We start from the raw sequence: 18197 nt of genomic DNA on the forward strand, positions 1-18197 counted from the left end.
GGAAGGCCGCGCGCTCCCTCGGGGCTGGTCCCCGGGGCGCCCCATGCAAATGAGCCCCGGTGCGCCCGCCCACCCCGCGCCTCCGGAAGTTGCGGGCCGGGCGCCCGCTCCCCCTCCCCCCCTCCCCCGTCCTTCCCTTGCCGGGCGCCCGCAGTGATGGCGGTGGCGATGGCGGCGCGGCGCGCGCGGCCCGTGCGGGTGCTGGTGGACATGGACGGCGTGCTGGCCGACTTCGAGGGGGGCCTTCTGCGGGGCTTCCGCCGCCTCTTCCCCGGGGAACCGCACGTGGCGCTGGAAGAGCGCCGAGGCTTCCTCGCCCGCGAACAGTACCGAGCCCTGCGGCCAGACCTGGGGGTAGGTAGGGAGAGGGCGGGAGCGCAGCGGGGGAGGGGTCGTGGGCGGGAGGGGAGCCCAGACCCCATGGTGACCCCGGGAGCGGAAGCCCCGACCCCACAGGGCGCCCAGGAGCCAGGCGTCCCCACCCACAGGGAGCCGGGGAACCGGGTACCCCGACCACAAAATGTCCCCGGGAGCGGGAACCCCGACCCCACATTGTCGCCAGGAGCAAGAGCCCCGACCCCACAGTGTCCCCGAAAGCAGGGAGCCCGAGCCCACAGGGCACCTAGGAATGGGAGCCCTCCCCTTGGGCAAGACTGCCTCTGCTCCATTTCCAGAGTCACCCCCTTTTTGTTTAGCAAAACCCTCGCTTCAGAATCCATTGTTCGCCCTGGACAAGAAAATCTGAAAGAATGCTTCCCCGGATGCAAAATCCTCTCCCTGTGGCTCTGGTTTGCCGACGGGTCCCCCAGGAGTCTTACTGTGAGAGTCATCCCTGGGGCTGGGACAAGAACACGGTATCTTTCAGGACAAAGTGGCCAGTGTGTATGAAGCCCCAGGCTTTTTCCTAGACTTGGAGCCTATCCCTGGAGCCTTGGAAGCCATGCTGGAGATGAACAACATGCAGGAGTGAGGAAGGGCAGAGAGGGAGGGCGGTGGAGGAAGGGCGGGCACCACCCCAACTAACCCGTGCCCCTTCCGTGCAGCACGGAGGTCTTCATCTGCTCCAGCCCTCTGCTGAAGTATGAACACTGTGTGGGTGAGAAGGTGCGGTTACCACAACCCTTTCTAGCAAACAGATTCCTAAGTTCTGATGTTTAAAATAAACCAGCAGAACTGAAACACAGGAAGTGTGGTGGTGGTGGGCGGGGAGCAGCATCTCTCAAAGGCTGGAGACTCCACTCGCACGTATTTACTCACTGGCCCTACTGACAGACCTGTGTCCTCACCACAGTACCGCTGGGTAGCGAAATACCTGGGGCCCCAGTTTGTGGAGCGCATCATCCTGACGAGGGACAAGACGGTGGTCTTGGGGGACCTGCTCATTGATGACAAGGACAGCATTCAAGGTTAGTTTTAGACCTGTTTTTCTGGCAACCTACCAGGCATCTGGCCTGCTGGGATTAGGGAGAGGGAGTAAAATAACCAGATTACAGACTACGTCTCACTGCCTTTCTCCCATGTCCTGTCCCAGGCCAAGAGGAGACCCCAAGCTGGGAGCACATCTTGTTCACCTGCTGCCACAACCAGCACCTAGCCCTACCCCCAACAAGGAGACGGCTGCTCTCCTGGAGTGACAACTGGAGGGAGATCATAGAAAGCAAGCGGGGGGCCAGAACAGTGGATAGCAGCTGAAGGAAGGAAAGGCAGGCCAGCAGAGAACCTTAGCAGAGCTGAACGACAGGGCAGTGTCGTGGTGGTGGCCCCCAGCACTGCAGAACAGGGAGACACAGTAACCTCCATTCTCGCAAGCCAGCCACCTGGAACCCAACAAGATGGCTGGCAAGGAAACATGGTGGGAAAATCACTCAGGAACCTTTTTAATAAAACACTTTGGCTCAGCATTCTTTAAAGGCCCTTTATTTGGGAAGGTAAAGGGACAGGAGCCCTGGGAAGGGCAGGTGGAATACAGGCTGACAGGAGGCTTTCTCCTCCCTCCTCCTGTCCATAGTCCAGTGGCTCCAGAACCTGCCCCACCTTCACAACCAGACACCACCTCTCTTGCATCTGCTTTTCCTTGGCTATGTTAGAGGTCAACCTTGAGGGAGTGCAAAAGGGAGGCCAAGAAGCTCCCCACTGCTCCTGAACTTTCCATGAGGGTCCCATCAGATAGACTGCTGTGGATAAAATGTTGATCCCAGGCCACAGAATTCTCCAGGCCGGCATCAACCATACCCAGTATCCAGCCAGGGGAGCTTGCGGTGCAGGTACCCAGCCTCTGTAGCCCTGGAGTGGGCACGACACCTTCTCGGAGCCCCAAGCTGGCTTCTCATTTCCATTCTTCAAGATTATTTCAGATACTTCTGTTAAAGGAAAATTCCTGTTTCCTCAAGCACAAGCAAGTCTAATCCCAGGCCCAGCTGTTCTTCATGAAAAGCTCCTTCCTTTAAAGCCTCTGAATCTAGGGTCCCAACTGCTTCTCACGTGATGTTGATGCCCTGGCAGTGAGGCACTGCGGGGAGGGGGCGAGGCAGGAGCTTGACCTCCAGCGGGTTGACAGTGCCAACCTATGGAAATGGCACTGCCTTTGCGCTCTTCCTCGTATCCCAAAGCCTGGCCTCCTCTCTCAGTGCCCCTCACCACAGTGTAAATACCTGTCACGCTGAGAAAACTCACCTTTAAAATAGCCGAAAGGGCACCTCTGGGGAAAAATGCTCAGCGGGAGCCAGGCAGCTCCTGCTCCCCGAGCCCCCACCAGGATTGTGGCCTCATCTCTAGCAGTCAGGGCGTCATGGCTGCGAGGTCTCCCTGGATCTGGGCTGCTGTGGGGCCTCAGTCCTTGGCAGTGGGATCCCCAGGGCAGAGTGGGCCTGCCAGGTGCGGGCCTCCGCCACCTGGCTTGGGGAACAGAAGTCTTCCAGGAAGATCTGAGCCAGGTTGCGGAGCCTCGTGTTGGCTGAGAGAGAGAAGCGCAGCATGCACTGCACCACAGGCATGGCGGTCAGCTCAGGGGGGGAGCTGGAGCCCGGGGAGCTCAGGTACATGATCGTGGTTACAGCAGATAGCACGGTCTCCTCATTGGGACTGGACAGGCAGTTGATGATGAGTGGGACGCCCCCTGTCTGCAGGATGTGCTCCTTGTTCGCCCTGTCTGGGCACAGGTTGCAGAGGCCTCCTGGGGAAGAACAAGAGGAGACACGATGCCTCAGGCCTGTGCATCCTCCCACCTCCCCTCCCAGCGCCTCTGCCCACTTTGTCCCAGGGACAAGGGATCCAAAGTCCATTCTGGTATCCACCCCTTCAAGGCTCCCGAAGGCCCGCCTGCCTGCCAGAGCCTAGCCTTCAGGAAGCGAGTACCAATCCCTTTCCTCCTTGGTTCAGCCAGTTAAATGGTTAATATGTTTTTTTTTTAAGCAAAAATAAACAAAACCAAAAAGACCAACCCCAACCAAAAAATAAAGCCCATATCAGTTTACAGAATTAAACGGGGGCGCCTGGGTGGCTCAGTTGGTTAAGCATCTGCCTTCAGCTTAGGTCATGAACCCAGGGTCCTGGGATTGAGGCCCACATCGGGCTCCCTGCTCAGCAGGAAGCCTGATTCTCCCTTTTCCATTCCCTCTGCTTGTGTTCCCGCTCTCCTGTCTTTCTCTATCAAATGAATAAGTAAAATCTTTAAAAAAAAAATTAAAAAACATAGGTCAGGTGCTGATTCACACATGTATATACGCCAATACTTATCAAACTATCCTTTAAAGATGTACAGCTTATTATATATCAGTTATCTCAATAAAGCTGTTAAAAGTACTAGAAGCCAAATTATAAACCAATTTAATCCTACCATCCATCTAACATTTGCTTTTCCTTTCCTCAACTTCAAAATACGTGAATACAGGGGTGCCTAGGTGATTCAGTGGGTTAAGCCTCTGCCTTTGGCTCAGGTCATGATCTCAGAGTCCTGGGATCCAGCCCCACATCGGGTTCCCTGCTCAGTGGGAAGCCTGTTTCTCCCTCTCCCACCCCCCTGCTTCTGTTCCCTCTCTCGCTGTTTCTCTGCCAAATGAATAAATAAAATCTTAAAAAAAATGTGGATACACATAAACATTTAATAAAAATGTGATAGTTTCCTGTTTGTAAGTCAGCTTTTTTCATTCAGCAATGGACTCAGAACATCTTTCCATGCCAAAAGATCTACAACCACTGTGTCATTTAATGGCTGTGCAGTGTACTACTTACGGATGCAGTGTAATTTACTTAAATGCTACAGGAAGCGGGGGACAGGTGGGGTCTGGCAGGGACATGCCTCTTCCAGAGGCAGAAGTCTGCCCAGGTCTGGCACTGCCACCCTCCCTCACGGTACCTGGGTCAGTTTGAGTCCTGCTACAGGAAAATATCTTTAGAAGTTTTATCCATTCAGCCTCTAGGGACTTCTCCCTGCGTTCAGAATAAAATCCAAATTCCCCTTTGACGTCTTCACAGCCCTGCACCATCTGGTCTTGTCCTTCTCTGGTACCCACAGCCTCAGCCCTTCCTGGGACCTTCCGGGCCCAGATTTTCACATGCTGCCTCACTTGGGCTGGTAACCAACACGTCACTGCACCCTCACCAGTAAGGGTCCCCCAGAATACCCCACTCTGACCACATCCAGGGCAGTCCCCGCATCTCTGCCATTTTCTTCATATGCCTAGCACCCTGAGAAACCACCCTGGCAGGTTTGTTTTCTTGCTCACTAGCTGCCAAGCCCCACTAGAAGGCAGGTGCCTTAAGGTCAAGACCATGGCCATCTTATTCCCACAGGTCCTTGGTGCCTGGTCAAGAAGCACTCCACGAGTACTGTTGGAAGAGCTTAGAGCACTGAGCTGGGGAGAGGGGCTGTACTGCAGAGGGCTGGGGGCTGGGCAGCTGGCTCCGAGATGTCGCCTACCATGGACTTCCGCAGTTCGGGGACCCAACTGTGGCTCAGAGCACCTCTGAGGGAAGGAAGCAGCTGAGGGTCACTCCCGCAATCACGAGGCAAGGGAGACAAGGCACTCTGACAGAGAGGTGCCTCCCCATGGGACACGCAGAGACCTGGCCTGCTGATACTACCTCAGCACATCCTGGGGCATCCCGTGGACTGCCTTCCGTACTTGTGCCGTCCCTGTCACGACACCACAAGGCAAGGCCTGGGTATCTGGTTTACTGCAGTATCCTAGGCACCTGTGACTGGACGCTCACTGGACACGTGCTGGGAACACGACTGAACCCCAGGAAGTGGTACCACCACCCTGATTTTAGTGGAAGCTGAGGCTGTTAAGTTGCCCGAAGTCCCAGAAGATGGGAAGCCCTATGTCACGGTCTGGTGGGCTTCTGGCTTCCTGGACACAGCTACACCATCTCTTCTGAACCGCCAGCAGTGAACCAATCTCCTACCCACTGTAGATTAACTGACTGGGGGTAGGCGATGGGATTTATCTCTGCTGTAAAGTATGATAAGATGAAGTCTGAGTCACCCTTGGCCACTGAGTCATCATCACAGAGAGATGAGCCTGGGCAGGACACTGCCACCTGGGGTTGGGGGATAATCAGATGGCATCTGCTGGAGGGCGAAGCCAGGCAGCCTCTGGACAGCTGGCCCCATCTGCTCCCTGTTTGTAGACCTAGGAAGTCTCCAAGGATGGATCTTGTGCCTGCCAGAGCTTGCCACTGCCTGGACCCAACCCCAGGGCATTCCTGAAGCCTCTCCACTTTGCGGGCAGCGATCCTCAGAGTAGAAAACAAGAGTGAGTGCTTGGAAAGAGAAGGGCTTCAGGGGGCAAGGAGTCTGAACGGAAGCACCAAAAATGGAGCCAGGGGACCCAGGAGAAGCCAAGGCCACAGCGAAGTGAGCTCGCCCTCTCGAGTCTACCTCTGTGAGCCTGCCCTGAAGAACGAAGGAGGGCTACAGGAAAAGAAGAACACAAAACTGGAAACTTCATAAATAATGCCCAGCAAGAGTAGGCTGGTTGGATCCAGTTCCGTCTGTCCGTATGATGGGAAATTCTATAATTCTTAAAAATCATGTTTTCAAAGAGTACTAGAGGAAAATGCTTGCAACATAAGCTTAAGGAGGGAAAAACGTCATCAAATTGTATATACGATAAAACTGCGATGGAACGAGTTAAGTACAGCAAGGTGTCACCTCTTCTGAAAGCCTTCCACGACCCCCCTCACGGCCCGTCTCCCCAGCACCCTCCCCCCACCTCCTTTGGGTCTCCTCTTCATGCCGAAGTTATCTGTCAGGTTTACTGAAGGTCCCCACTATATCCCAACTTCCACCAGAGGGGGAATTTGTCTTGTCTCAAATGGTCACCTCAGCCTGGCATATAGCAGATGCTCAATAAACGGACAGACGCATTAACTAAAGACAAGCTGGAAACACAGCCGAAGGTTAACAAGGCTTATCTGTGCAACAGATCAGGAGTCATTTCACCTTTATTTTCTAAGTCTACTTCCACAAAAATACTTTGTTTCCTTTTTTTGTTTTGTTTTGTTTTCTGTGGAGAGGAAACAAGGTAGAAAATGTTATTTTTATATGCAGGAAAAGGAGTTTTTAAAAGACTCACTTATTTTAGAAAGAGCAAGAGAGAGCGCATGTGCACGAGCAGAAGAAAGGGCAGAAGAGGAAGAGAAACCACCTCAAGCAGACCCCGCTGAGCACGGAGCCAGACCCAGGGCTCGATCCCAGGACCCTGAGATCATGACCTGAGCTAAAACCAAGAGCCAGCCGCTTAACTGAGCCACCTCGGTGCCCCGGAAAAGGATTTTTTTTTAAAGCTACATTTAAGATTATTTATTTATTTATTTGGCAGAGAGAGAGACAGAGTGAGAGTGTGTGTGTGTGTGTGTGTGTGTGTGTGTACACACAGGGGGAGCAGCAGAGGGAGAAGCAGGCTTCCCAGCTGGGGAGCCCAAGACGCCAAGATCATGACCAGAGCCGAAGGCAGATGCTTAACTGACCAAGCCACCCAGGCGTCCCTAAAGGTAAATTTCATTTAGAAAGTAAAACTCACCAAATGACATCACTAAAAAAAGTGAAAAGACAAAAGGAGAAAATATTAATAAACTCTGTATCTGAAAGAAGACTTCTTCCCGGATACACAAGAGTATATATTACTGCCTATCAAGAAAAGATAAACATGCTGTAAAAACGAGAAGAGGCCTGGATAAGGACAGTGATGTGTGACAGTGTGCTCGTCACTACCTCTCGGAGAAATGAAAATTCACACCATGCCAGGGGCCTCCCCCGCCTACTGTCATGGCTAAAGCAGAGCACACTGACAAGACTAAGGGCTGGTGGGAGGTGGGGCTGGGGACTCCTCATAGGCTGGCGGCTGGGCGCCTCACACGCCATCACGGGGATGGAAAATACGTGGCGGCTCCCGCCGAAGTTAAGCGTGTACCTCCCCTGTGACTCAGCAACTCACTTGTACTTGGACCTGAGAGAACGGAGTACCTGTGGGCACGCGAACACTCGCGTGCCAGCCCTGACGAGCGCTTGTGCACGAAGGCTCCACACCAGAAGCCAGCCTCCGTCGGCAGCCGAACTGGGCGAACGGACAGCGGCGTAGCGCACCACGACGTGAGCCAAAGACATGGTGGCAATCTGGGCAAACCTCAGAAACGCTGAGTGACAGAAAGCAGACCCAGGAGTACATCCTGCGTGATTCCACTAAGATGAAGCTCAAGAACAGGCAAAACAGGGGCGCCCGGCTGGCTCAGCCGGTGGAGCAAGCAAATCCTGATCCCGGGGTTGCGAGTTCAAGCCCCACATTGGGTGTGGGGCTTGCGCAAAACTAAAATCTTTTTTGGGGCGCCTGCGTGGCTCAGTCGGTTAAGCGGCTGCCTTCGGCTCAGGTCATGATCCCAGGGTCCTAGCACTGAGTCCCGCTTGGCGGGGAGCCTGCTTCTCTCTCTCCCTTTGCCTGCTGCTCTGCCCCTCCTTATGCTCTCTTTCTGTAAAATAAAATCTTAAAAAAGATAAAATCTTTTTTTTTTTAGAGAGAGGCGTGCACTTGCATGTGCAAGAGCATGGGGCAAGGGCACAGAGGGAGAGAGAATCCCAAGCAGACTCCATGCTCCATCACTCACCAAAATAAAGCCTTAAAACAACAACAAACTAGGCAAAACCCATGGGTTAGAACAGTGGTTACCTGCGGGTAGAAGACACTAACTGGGAGAGGGTGTGAGGGACCTTTCTGGGGGAGACGGAAACATTCTCTATCTTGATTTTAGTGCTGGTTACACAGATGCACATATACCTTAATGAAATTAAAAACCCATCAAACTGCACTGGGTGTTGTACGGAAGTGCTGAATCACTGTATCACCTTAAACTACTATTATTACACTGTATGTGAACTAACTGCAATTTAAATAAAAACTTAAAAAGAAAAAAAAGAAAGATCAAGAAAAAAACCTGTCAAACGGACACAAGATATGTGCGCTTCACCGTATGCGGACGGCACAGCATCTTAAACCACGCTTATGGAACAGAAAGAACAAGTTCTGACTGGCTGAGGAACACACTTTGGGCAAACCACACAAGACACAAAGAGAACAGGGGGCAAAAGCAGGGCCCTCCTAGGCACAGGGAACCACAGAAATCCCCAGGAGAGGTGAAAGAGAAAACCCCAAGGACAAGTGAGGATGAGAAAGCTGGAGGCTCAGAGAGGTCAGGTAGGTGACCTCAGGTCACACAGCAAGTAGGGCACTGCTGCTGAGACAGGAGGGTCTAAGGATTGTTCTGGGGATTACATGAGCTCATGCCCGTAAGTGCTTAGCCAGCGGCTGGGGGCTGGGCAAGCCCTAGGAGAGTGACCCAAGACTTTACTCCATCTCATGACTCAGCCACCCCAGGGCGCTGGGCTGGCTGCTCCCCATCCCAAATAAAAATCTTCATTCGAGACTATTTGTTCTTGGGTTTTACTTCAGTATCTTTTTTTTTTTTTTTTAAGATTTTGTTTATTTATTTGACAGAGAGAGAGAGAGAGAGAGACAGTGAGAGAGAGGGAACATAAGTACGGGGAGAGGGAGAAGCAGGCTCCCTGCTGAGCAGGGAGCCCGATGTGGGCCAAGGCAGATACTTAATCGCTGAGCCACTCAGGTGCCCCTTATTTTAGCATTTTGAAAACAGTTCTGAAACTTAAATGTTGAGGGATAGAACAGTGTATAAAGTTACCCCTATGTATAAAAAAGAGGGGAACAGGGTGAAAGTGATAGGGAAAGAAGTGACACTTCTCTCAAAATACCTTGTATAGTTTTGACTTAAACTCATGAATGCTTCCCATCATAACAAACATCAAATTAAATTATATCAAAAGCAGAGAAAACATGGCATTTCATACTTCTGACCTATATTTCACTTCTGGAAATTTATGCCACCAGTATACCTTTACAGGGGAGGAATGGCATACAAATAAGGTTATCCACGGCAGTACTGCTTGGGAGAGCAAATGGAAACCACCTGAATGTCCACCCCTAAGAGGTAGCTAAACCCAGTCCCTGGGTGCCAGGGAATGGCATGCAACATTTGCAAAGAATGAGGCAACTTTGTGGGCTGATACTGCAGGTGCACTAAAACATGATGCTAAATTAAAAAAATAAAAAAACAGAATATACATATACTACCAGACATGTAGAACTGGCAAAAAGGTATACATGCAAATATGTACAGATTTGTCTGTAAATCCTGAAAATATCTCTGGGAGGATAAAAAAGAAACTAGTAACAATGGTTACTTCCAGAAAAAGCTACAGAGAGAGTTACCATTCACTATATACCTTTCTGAATTCTGTACCATGTGACTCAATCATGTAGTCACATAAATTAACACACACACACACACACACACACACACACACACAGACAAGGTGTGTCGTGTGTCCATGCACAGAACTCAGAGGAAGGGGAGCTGGTCTCTGCAATCTGGGAGGAATGGCAGAGGCTGGCTGCCCTGCTCCAGCTAAGCGTGGAAGGGAGCAGTGGGGTGAGAACACAGACATCACCTCCTTTCTATAAAGGGAATCCTGCCACAGATGGGTAGCTGAGGAATTTTTTCTTTTTTCTTCTTTTTTTAAAGGTAAACTCCATGCCCAACGTGGGGCTTGAACTCATGACCCCTAGATCAAGAGATGCAAGCTCTAATGGCTGAGTCAGGCAGGCACCCCAGAGATTATTAAATTATTATGAGTCAGGAAGGTGTTCACCTCTGATAGTAAAGAACTGGATCAGGAAGGGACATACAGAGGCTTTTTTTTTTTAAAGATTTTACTTATTTGACAGAGACAGTGAGAGAGGGAACACAAGCAGGAGGAGTGGGAGAGGGAGAAGCAAACTTCCCGCTGAGCAGGGAGCCTGATGCGGGGCTCCATCCCAAGACCCTGGGATCCTGACCTGAGCAGAAGGCAGTGGCTTAACGACTGAGCCATCCAGGTGCCCTTACCAGTCTTTTTCTGAGCACCACCACCACCTGGTGGCAACTACATGTATTGCAGGAAATAGAACACAGGAAAACAATTTAACATGAATTCTGGGAGGCCACCTACTTGAACCCTGTTTTAGTAACAAAACTGCCAAGTATTCTGTGATATCCTAGGATTCAACCAGTTTTCATGGAGGCAGAGAGTTCTCTCCTGGTTCCATTCTATCTCCATACAGCATCTAGGAGAGACGCATAGGCTGCATACAGAACACCTGAGAATCAACCAACAGTGCTTTGGGCAAACATTCCCAAATAAATGCCAAAGGCTATCTGAGTTTTTATTTGGAGCAAGAGCCCCAAATTCTTTCACCCACTTGGGTATTTACTGAGATCCTGGCTTTACAGCTGGTCCTTCATAATTCTCCCACTCCGATCCCCCCGACCCCAAGCAGGGGCCAACCAGTATGGCCTCCCAGTGGCAGTTTCCCTTAGTTGCCAATCAAACGTGGCCTGAACTGTGAGCACCACCAGTAGGAGCAGGGATGACTTCCCACCAGAAACACCTGGAGGACAGTGTGAAAGTGCAAGGTGTGGTGGAAAGAAAGAACAAGGAAAGAGGACACTCTGGAGTTTGAGTCTTGGCTCCGTCAGCCGGGACCCCTGGGGACAGAATTTGGATCCAGGCAGGATGGGTAAATTCCTGTCTCCAGTCATCACGAACAGTGGGAGCCTCAGACAACACACCTAACCTCACTGAGGAGTTGTTTCCTCACACGTTAAAAAAAAAAAAAAAGGACTTAGTACTACAGGCCTTGTGGTTGGTGACACATACAGAGCCCTAGCAGGATGACAACAAAAGGGTAAAACAGCTCTACAATTGTTCTAAATGGGCAAATCCACAAAAGGTCAAGAAAGGGGAAGGTACAGAGACTCAAAAAGCCCTGTGTGTTACTGGCAATCCTGGTAACCAGATTCATCTTGAAGGCTACAGTTATCCTGCCCAGGGTGTCTGAGGGGTCACGGGAAGTGGCCTCCACAGAAAGTCAACAGTCAGGCACACCAGCTTGCCACCGGTGAGTGACTGTGGCCGCTTTCAGCCCTCAGAGCCGGCAGGGCCGCCTGATAGGAGAGGTCTTATCTCAAAGCTGAACGCATCAGCACCACCTGGAAAGATGCCTGCGATCCTGCTGGGCTGTGAGGATGGATGGAAGCCCGAGTTCTGACCCTGACCTGCCACTGATCAGCTGAGGCTGGGTGGTCCATGCCTCAGTTTCCTCATCAGTGAAATGGAGGGTCTGCAGTGCCTTGCAAGCTTTCACAATCCACAATCCTAGGAATGGGGGAACTCCTGTGTTCTCTTCTAGAATCTGACAGCCTTGGGTTTCCGTTCCAGGTTGGCCATCTTTAAACCTTTGGCCAACCAACTGATCCTTCCTAAGCCTCAGACTCCGTATGGAAAATGGAGGTTCTTTTTTTTAAAGATTTTATTTATTTATTTATTTGACAGAGAGAGAGAGAGAGAGAGGAGAGATATCACAAGTAGGCAGAGAGGCAGGCAGAGAGGGGGGTGGGAAGCAGGCTCCCCACCAAGCAGAGAGCCCTATGTGGGGCTCGATCCCAGGACCCTGAGATCACGACCCACTGAGCCACCCAGGCACCCCGAAAATGGAGGTTCTGAGCACACGTACTTTTAGTGTGTCTCAGGGTCAAAGGTGACAAAGTACAGGAGCCAGAACTGGGCACACAGAGGGTGCTCTGTAAGTGCTAACTAGTACTGTAAGTCCTTCTAAGTCCCAGGGCACCGGCTCTGTAACTAGGGGACTGGCTACAGTAAGCCATCCCACCTCACCTCTTTGAGACATGAGAAAACTGTTTATCCTCAAAAGGGCCTGGACACCAGGCCCTTGGGTGGAGGCCTAGAGGATCCTGAAGCTACAGACACTTTGTCTCATTTAATTCTCCCAACAATTCTGCAAGGCTGATGCCCCACCTAACAGATGACCAGAGAAAGGAAATCACATGCCCAGAGTTAAGTGGGAGAGCGAGGACTTGGACCCAGACCTCCCTGACCCTAAAGCCCAGCTCTTATCAAACTCACTGTGCTCCTTGCCAACCAAGAGACACTAGGTTTGGTTCTGCAAGCCCAAGGTGATCTAAACCAGCTCTCCTCTCTGTGGTCACTTCAGAATCAGTCCTGCTCAGGGCTACAGCACTGAGTTAGGGCCCATACTCCACACCTTCTAGGCCCTTCTCTCCTCTACCGCAGAGATAAGCAAAGCTGAGCTCTGCCCTCGTGGAGATAAATTTCATCCCTGCTACCAGAGATAAAAAAGAGTCAAAGCTACAAAGCACAGCACAGAGCCTATTAGCCGAAAAGGCACCTGACAGTGTTTCCCATTCAGGGCCGGCGACATGAAGAGAAAAGGAAATGATAGCAGTAACAAAATATGAATCTAAGTACGACTGGGCCTCTCCTCCTAAGTCATGCACAAAAAATACAAGAGAAATTTACTCTGCAGACAATCCCATGGAGGGATTCAACGCTGAGAAAGCAACTACTCTGGGGATTAGGAACTTTGTGCCGGTTGAAGGAAAGGAAGAGAAAATGAGGAAGAGAAAATGAGGAAAAGCGGCAGGAAAAAGGAAAACTGGGGATGAAGATACTAAGAAAGTGACCAGCCAGTACCTTCACGGAGAGCCCATTCTGCTCCCCACGACAGTCCTGCAATTCAGGGCAAGCAAGGTGAGGAGACGGATCTCAGAGAAGGGACAGATGCATCACCCACTCTGGGAGGCTGCCCAGGAGAGCAAGAACCCAGGCCAGGCCCAAGTCTCCCACTCAGCAGCCCAGGGTCTTAAGAGTACTCCTGCCCTGGGCAAGTTCCTGATCCTGCAAAAACTTTTTGTGGGGGACTACTCCTTTTATCCAAGTTTGCACCCGTCCAAAGCTTGAGCTGGAGGAGCTCCATCACTCCTTGGTGGAAGCTGTGCATCGCAGAGACCACTGTCACCATTCATATGGCAGAAGCTGTGGAGCACAGGGAGGGGATGGAGGACTTCTACAGAAGAAAATCTTAAAGTGACCAATGTTTAGAAATTTATTTAGCATAATGATCTCCAGGGGCATCCGTCTGGCCCTCTCCACAGGTTGAAGAGTGCAGGGAGCCCACCCACAGCCCATCCTCCTTTCCCCCATACCTGGGGCTCCAGGCCCTGAACCTGCTCCCCCAGCTGCACGGGCCTCTTTCTTGGATCCTGACTCCCACGGATGGACTCTAAGTCCAAGGAATGGCCACAGGGCAGGTATGAATACAGCTGAGATGTCCACACACATGGGTGAGACCTACTGTGGGGAGGAGGGATGGCCCCCATTTGTACCATAGCCCCACACACCCCGAACAGTAGGGGCCAGCCTGGATAGTCTTTCAAAATTTTACAACACACCTACCTGATGTATTCAGTGCAAAAAAAAAAAAAAAGTGTTAGTTGACTCTACCAAGGCCTTCAAACTCCAGAGTGCTAACCATTACACAGTGGGACCTGCTCTATCGAGGCCTTCAATCCAACTTCTAGGTTCCAGGAATAAAGGGGAAAGAGGAACAAGCTAAATGACACCATAAAGAGGCAACCAGACAATTAGGAAACAAGGAGGAAGGTGGGAAATTCTTCAGAACTGGTCTGGATCCTTCAATAATTAGTGTCATGAAAACAGTCTACTAATGATTAAAAGAGATAATTTGTATAGCGCCTTCCGTCCAAAGACTACAATATGCAAAGAGGAGGAAGAGAATAACTTTACAGGGGAGAAACCTGACCAGTACAAGTACCAGCTGATCACCTCAGCCCGGTGATCAAGGCCATGATCAACCGTGAGAAGTCACGCTGACAGCACAGCTCCGTGACACGATGTGGGGAAAACGGCATTTACTTCTGTGGCTGTCCTCCCCTAAAACGCATAACCCAGTCTAATCAAGAGAAAAGCATCAGACAAATCTCAGTTAAGGGACAGTCTACAAAATACCTGACCAGCACTCTTGGAAACCATCAATGTCACCCAAAAATGGGTAAATCTAAGAAACTGGTACAAGTCCAGAGGAGCCCAAGATGTGACAACTAAAAGTAATAGGGTATCCTGAATGGGATCCTAGAATGGTAAAAGGGCATTAGGGAAAAACTAAGGAAATGAATCAAGCATGGATTTTAGTTAGTAACAATGTATCAAACGCTGCCTGGGTGGCTCAGGCAGTTAAGTGTCTGCCTCAGGCTCAAGTCGTGATTCCAGGGTCCTGGGATTGGGCCTCATATTGGGTTCCCTGCTCAGTGAGGAGCCCGCTTCTCCCTCTCCCTCTGCCCTCAGAGCAGGCGGGGCTGCCTGAGGCTTGTGCTCTCCCCCTGCTTATGCTGTCAAATAAATAAATAAAATCTTTTAAAAAACGGGCTTATTAATTCTAACAAATGTACCACACTAATGTAAGTGGTTAATAATAGAGAAACTGGGTATGGCATATATGGGGACTCTCTGTATTACCCTTGCAATTTTTCTGAAACTGTTCTAAAATAGAAAATTCATGGGGGTGCCTGGCTGGCTCAGTCAGTAGAGAATGTGAATTTTTTTTTCTTTTTTTGAGAGAGAGAGAGAGAGAGAACAAGTGTACGTGTGCACAGGAGAGAGCGTGAAGGGGGTGTCAAGAATCTCAAGCAAGCTCCACACCCAGCACAGAGCCTGACATGGGGCTCCATCTTACATCCCTCAGATCATGATCTGAGAAGAAATCAAGAGTTGGACGCTCAACTGAGTGTCCCAGGTGCCCAGAGCATCCGGGACAACCCTTGATCTTAAGGTTGTGAGTTCCAGCCCGATGCTGGGCGAGAGCTTAAAGAAAAAAAAAAAGTAAAGAAATAAAAAAAATAAAATAAAATACAAAGTTCATTTAAAAAGAGACAGAAAGAGAGATGGAGACCTAAGGAACATAAAAACCAGATTAAATGCCCCTTTGGGAACTATTAGAGAAATTTGCATGACTAGGTGTTAGGTGATAATGGAATAATTATAAACGGTTTCTTTCTCTATGTAAACAAGGTTCCTTTCACTGTGTAGAAAACATTTACTTTTTTTTTTAAGATTTTATTTATTTACTTGACAGAGATCACAAATAGGCAGAGAGGCAGGCAGAGAGAGAGGAGGAAGCAGGATCCCCGCTGAGCAGAAAGCCAGATTCGGGGCTTGATCCCAGGACCCTGAGATCATGACCTGAGCTGAAGGCAGAGGCTTAACCAACTGAGCCACACAGGTGCCCCGAAAACATTTACTTTTTAAAGATCTTATTTATTTAACAGAGAGAGCACAAGCAGGGGGAGCACCAGGCAGAGGGAAAAGGAGAAGGAGGTTCCCACTGAGCAAGGGAGCCCGATGCAGGCTTGATCCCAGGACCTTGAGATCATGACCTGAGCCGAAGGCAGATGCTTAACCAACTGAGCCACCCAGGCACCCGGCGGGGGGGAATATATATATATATTTTTTTAATATTTTATTTATTTGATAGAGAGAGACACAGTGAGAGAGGGAACACAAGCAGGGGGAGTGGGAGAGAGAGAAGCAGGCCTCCCTCGAGCAGAGAGCCGGATGCGGGGCTCAATCCCAGGACCCTGGGATCTTGACCTGAGCCGAAGACAGATGCCCAACGACTGAGCCACCCAGGCACCCCTATTTTTTTTTTTTAATTTTAAAAAATATTTATTTAGAGAGAGATAGCATGTGTGCAAGTAGGGGGAAGAGCAGAGGGAAAGGTAGAGGGAGAGAGAACATCTCAAGCAGACTCTACGTTGAGCTCTGGAGCCTGACACAAGGCGATCCCACAATCCCAAGATCATAACCTGAGCCGAAATCAAGAACCAGATGCTTAACCTGTTGAGCTACCCACGCACCCCAGAAAAATATTATTTTTTAAGACGCATGCTGAAAAAAAGAATTTTTGTTTGTTCTCAGAATAAACTGCTTTTTCCCATGGCCTAGAGCTAAGTCAAGTAAACTCTGGTACTGCCCACCTCTCCAACCTCATTTTTTACCACTCTGCTGCACTCCCCACAGCCTGCCACATCAGCTTTCTTTCTGGCTCCTCCCACTTTAGGTCTCTGCCCATGCTGTGCCTCTTCCTAGAATGCCTTCCCATGAGGGCAGAATTGAAGCAGCCCCCAACTCAGCTCTCTGCTCTATCTCATCACCCTGTTTACTTCTTCAGAGCCTCAGCTTTTTTGCTGGTTTGCTCACCATGTGTCTCCCCCCACTAGAATGTAAGTTCCTTGAGGGCAAAGACCTTTCCTCCACTTGTTCATCATCTCTCCAGCATTTCGAACAGTACCTTACAGTACATGCCAAATAAGTATCTGTCCACTGAATAACAGGTCTTAGACCATAACAACTACAGGAGGTATAAGCCATTCCAAGTCACCTCTACTTTCCTTGATATTTTCACATTAAAATAAAGATGTCTAAAAACACCTTTCTAGGGGTGCCTGAATGGCTCAGTTGGTTAAGGGTCTGACTTCTGCTCAGGTCATAATCTCAGGGTCCTGCGATCCAGCTCTGAGATGGGATCTGCACTCAGCACCCCTCCCCCTGCTCTGCTCTCTTTCAAATAAAAATCTTTAAAAAGTTTAAAAACTAAAAATGGGATTCTATAAACTTTTTTTTTCCCTTCAAGTGGCTTCAATCCATTCCCTCGTTTATGATCTCATCTCTAAATAGGAGGAAAGGCAGACATGCAGAGGGACTCCTGGGCAGTGGTTCCAGATCCGATTCAAGCTAGCTGTGACCTGGAACAATGTGTGAACCAGGAGGTGGCGAAGGTATCGCTGGCGCAGACGTCGAGAAGATCCGCCTTCTCAACAGAGGAACTCCCTAAAATATTCCTTTCCCAGTGACTGGCCTTTTTTTTTTTTTAAGATTTTATTTATTTATTTTACAGACAGAGATCACAAGGAGGTAGAGAGGCAGGCAGAGAGAGAGGAAAGGAAGCAGGCTCCCTGCCAAGCAGAGAGCCCGATGCGGGGCTTGATCCCAGGACTCTGGGGTCATGACCTGAGCCGAAAGCAGAGGCTTAACCCACTGAGCCACCCAGGCACCCCCCCCCCGTGACTGGCTTTTAACTCACTTACTTCACGAAGTCAAATCACGTATCTGGGAGACCTGCCCCATACTTACCAATTGCAAACTCCACCAGGGTTTCATTCTCCTCCGACAGGGAATCGAGGAATAAATCAAGGACCTGCAGCTGCCGCAGATACGGGTAGTTACTGGGATCATAGGCGAAGTTGGCGAGGTTGGCCAGTACTTGCTCCTTGGCGTCTGCGGCGGAAAAGTGGCTCTGGAGCCAGGTCTGGGGCGGCTGTCACGGCCGGACCCCTGCTCTGTCCCTTGCCCCCCCCCCCCCGCCGCTCTTACCCTGGCTCTCCGTCTCCTGGAATTCCGTAACCAGTGCCTGCAGGTATCCCAGGCGCCCGACGTGGGGGTCTACCTTCGGCTTCTGGGCCATGGTCAGGGCGGCAGAGGGGGCGGGGAGAAGGGCAGGAGACTGAGGGAGGTGAGGACGGAAACGGGTTCCTTCCCTGGCTTCGGGTTCTGCAGTAATTTGCTGCCGAAACTGGAATGTGGGGGGTGGCGTGGGGTCTCAGGACCTTCTTAGAGGTGGGCGTGAAAACCTAAACTTGGAAACGGGAAACGAGAAAGAGCCAGGAGGACCACCCAGCCAGCAACTTCAGAGCCT

General features: G+C 50.5%; 2 protein-coding genes across 2 annotated transcripts; one reads left to right on the top strand and one right to left on the bottom strand.

The window, feature by feature from the left end:
• Positions 1 to 125: 125 nt before the first annotated feature.
• NT5C (5', 3'-nucleotidase, cytosolic) lies at positions 126 to 1904 on the top strand. Its single transcript, XM_032870648.1, has 5 exons — positions 126 to 354; positions 866 to 966; positions 1044 to 1104; positions 1292 to 1406; positions 1532 to 1904. The coding sequence occupies exons 1-5, from the start codon at positions 157 to 159 to the stop codon at positions 1690 to 1692; spliced, it is 636 nt and encodes a 211-aa protein (XP_032726539.1). The 5' UTR covers positions 126 to 156; the 3' UTR covers positions 1693 to 1904.
• Positions 1905 to 2145: 241 nt separating this feature from the next.
• On the bottom strand, positions 2146 to 18197 carry ARMC7 (armadillo repeat containing 7). The gene is made up of 3 exons (XM_032870649.1): positions 17876 to 18197; positions 17636 to 17779; positions 2146 to 3172 (listed from the first exon to the last, which is right to left on the bottom strand). The coding sequence occupies exons 1-3, from the start codon at positions 17964 to 17966 to the stop codon at positions 2787 to 2789; spliced, it is 621 nt and encodes a 206-aa protein (XP_032726540.1). The 5' UTR covers positions 17967 to 18197; the 3' UTR covers positions 2146 to 2786.

This window comes from Lontra canadensis, unplaced genomic scaffold, assembly GCF_010015895.1.
Source record: "Lontra canadensis isolate GAN:19392208 unplaced genomic scaffold, GSC_riverotter_1.0 scaffold41, whole genome shotgun sequence".
In the NCBI taxonomy this organism is placed as follows: Eukaryota; Metazoa; Chordata; class Mammalia; order Carnivora; family Mustelidae; genus Lontra; species Lontra canadensis.

Coding starts and splice junctions, on each gene's coding strand:
- NT5C (XM_032870648.1), top strand. CDS start 157: ATGGCGGTGGCGATGGCGGCGCGGCGCGCGCGGCCCGTGCGGGTGCTG. Junction 967..1,043: donor GAGATGAACAACATGCAGGA/GTGAGGAAGGGC, acceptor CCTTCCGTGCAG/CACGGAGGTCTTCATCTGCT. Junction 1,105..1,291: donor AACACTGTGTGGGTGAGAAG/GTGCGGTTACCA, acceptor TCCTCACCACAG/TACCGCTGGGTAGCGAAATA.
- ARMC7 (XM_032870649.1), bottom strand. CDS start 17,966: ATGGCCCAGAAGCCGAAGGTAGACCCCCACGTCGGGCGCCTGGGATAC. Junction 17,780..17,875: donor CCAGGAGACGGAGAGCCAGG/GTAAGAGCGGCG, acceptor TTTCCGCCGCAG/ACGCCAAGGAGCAAGTACTG. Junction 3,173..17,635: donor CCTGGTGGAGTTTGCAATTG/GTAAGTATGGGG, acceptor GTTCTTCCCCAG/GAGGCCTCTGCAACCTGTGC.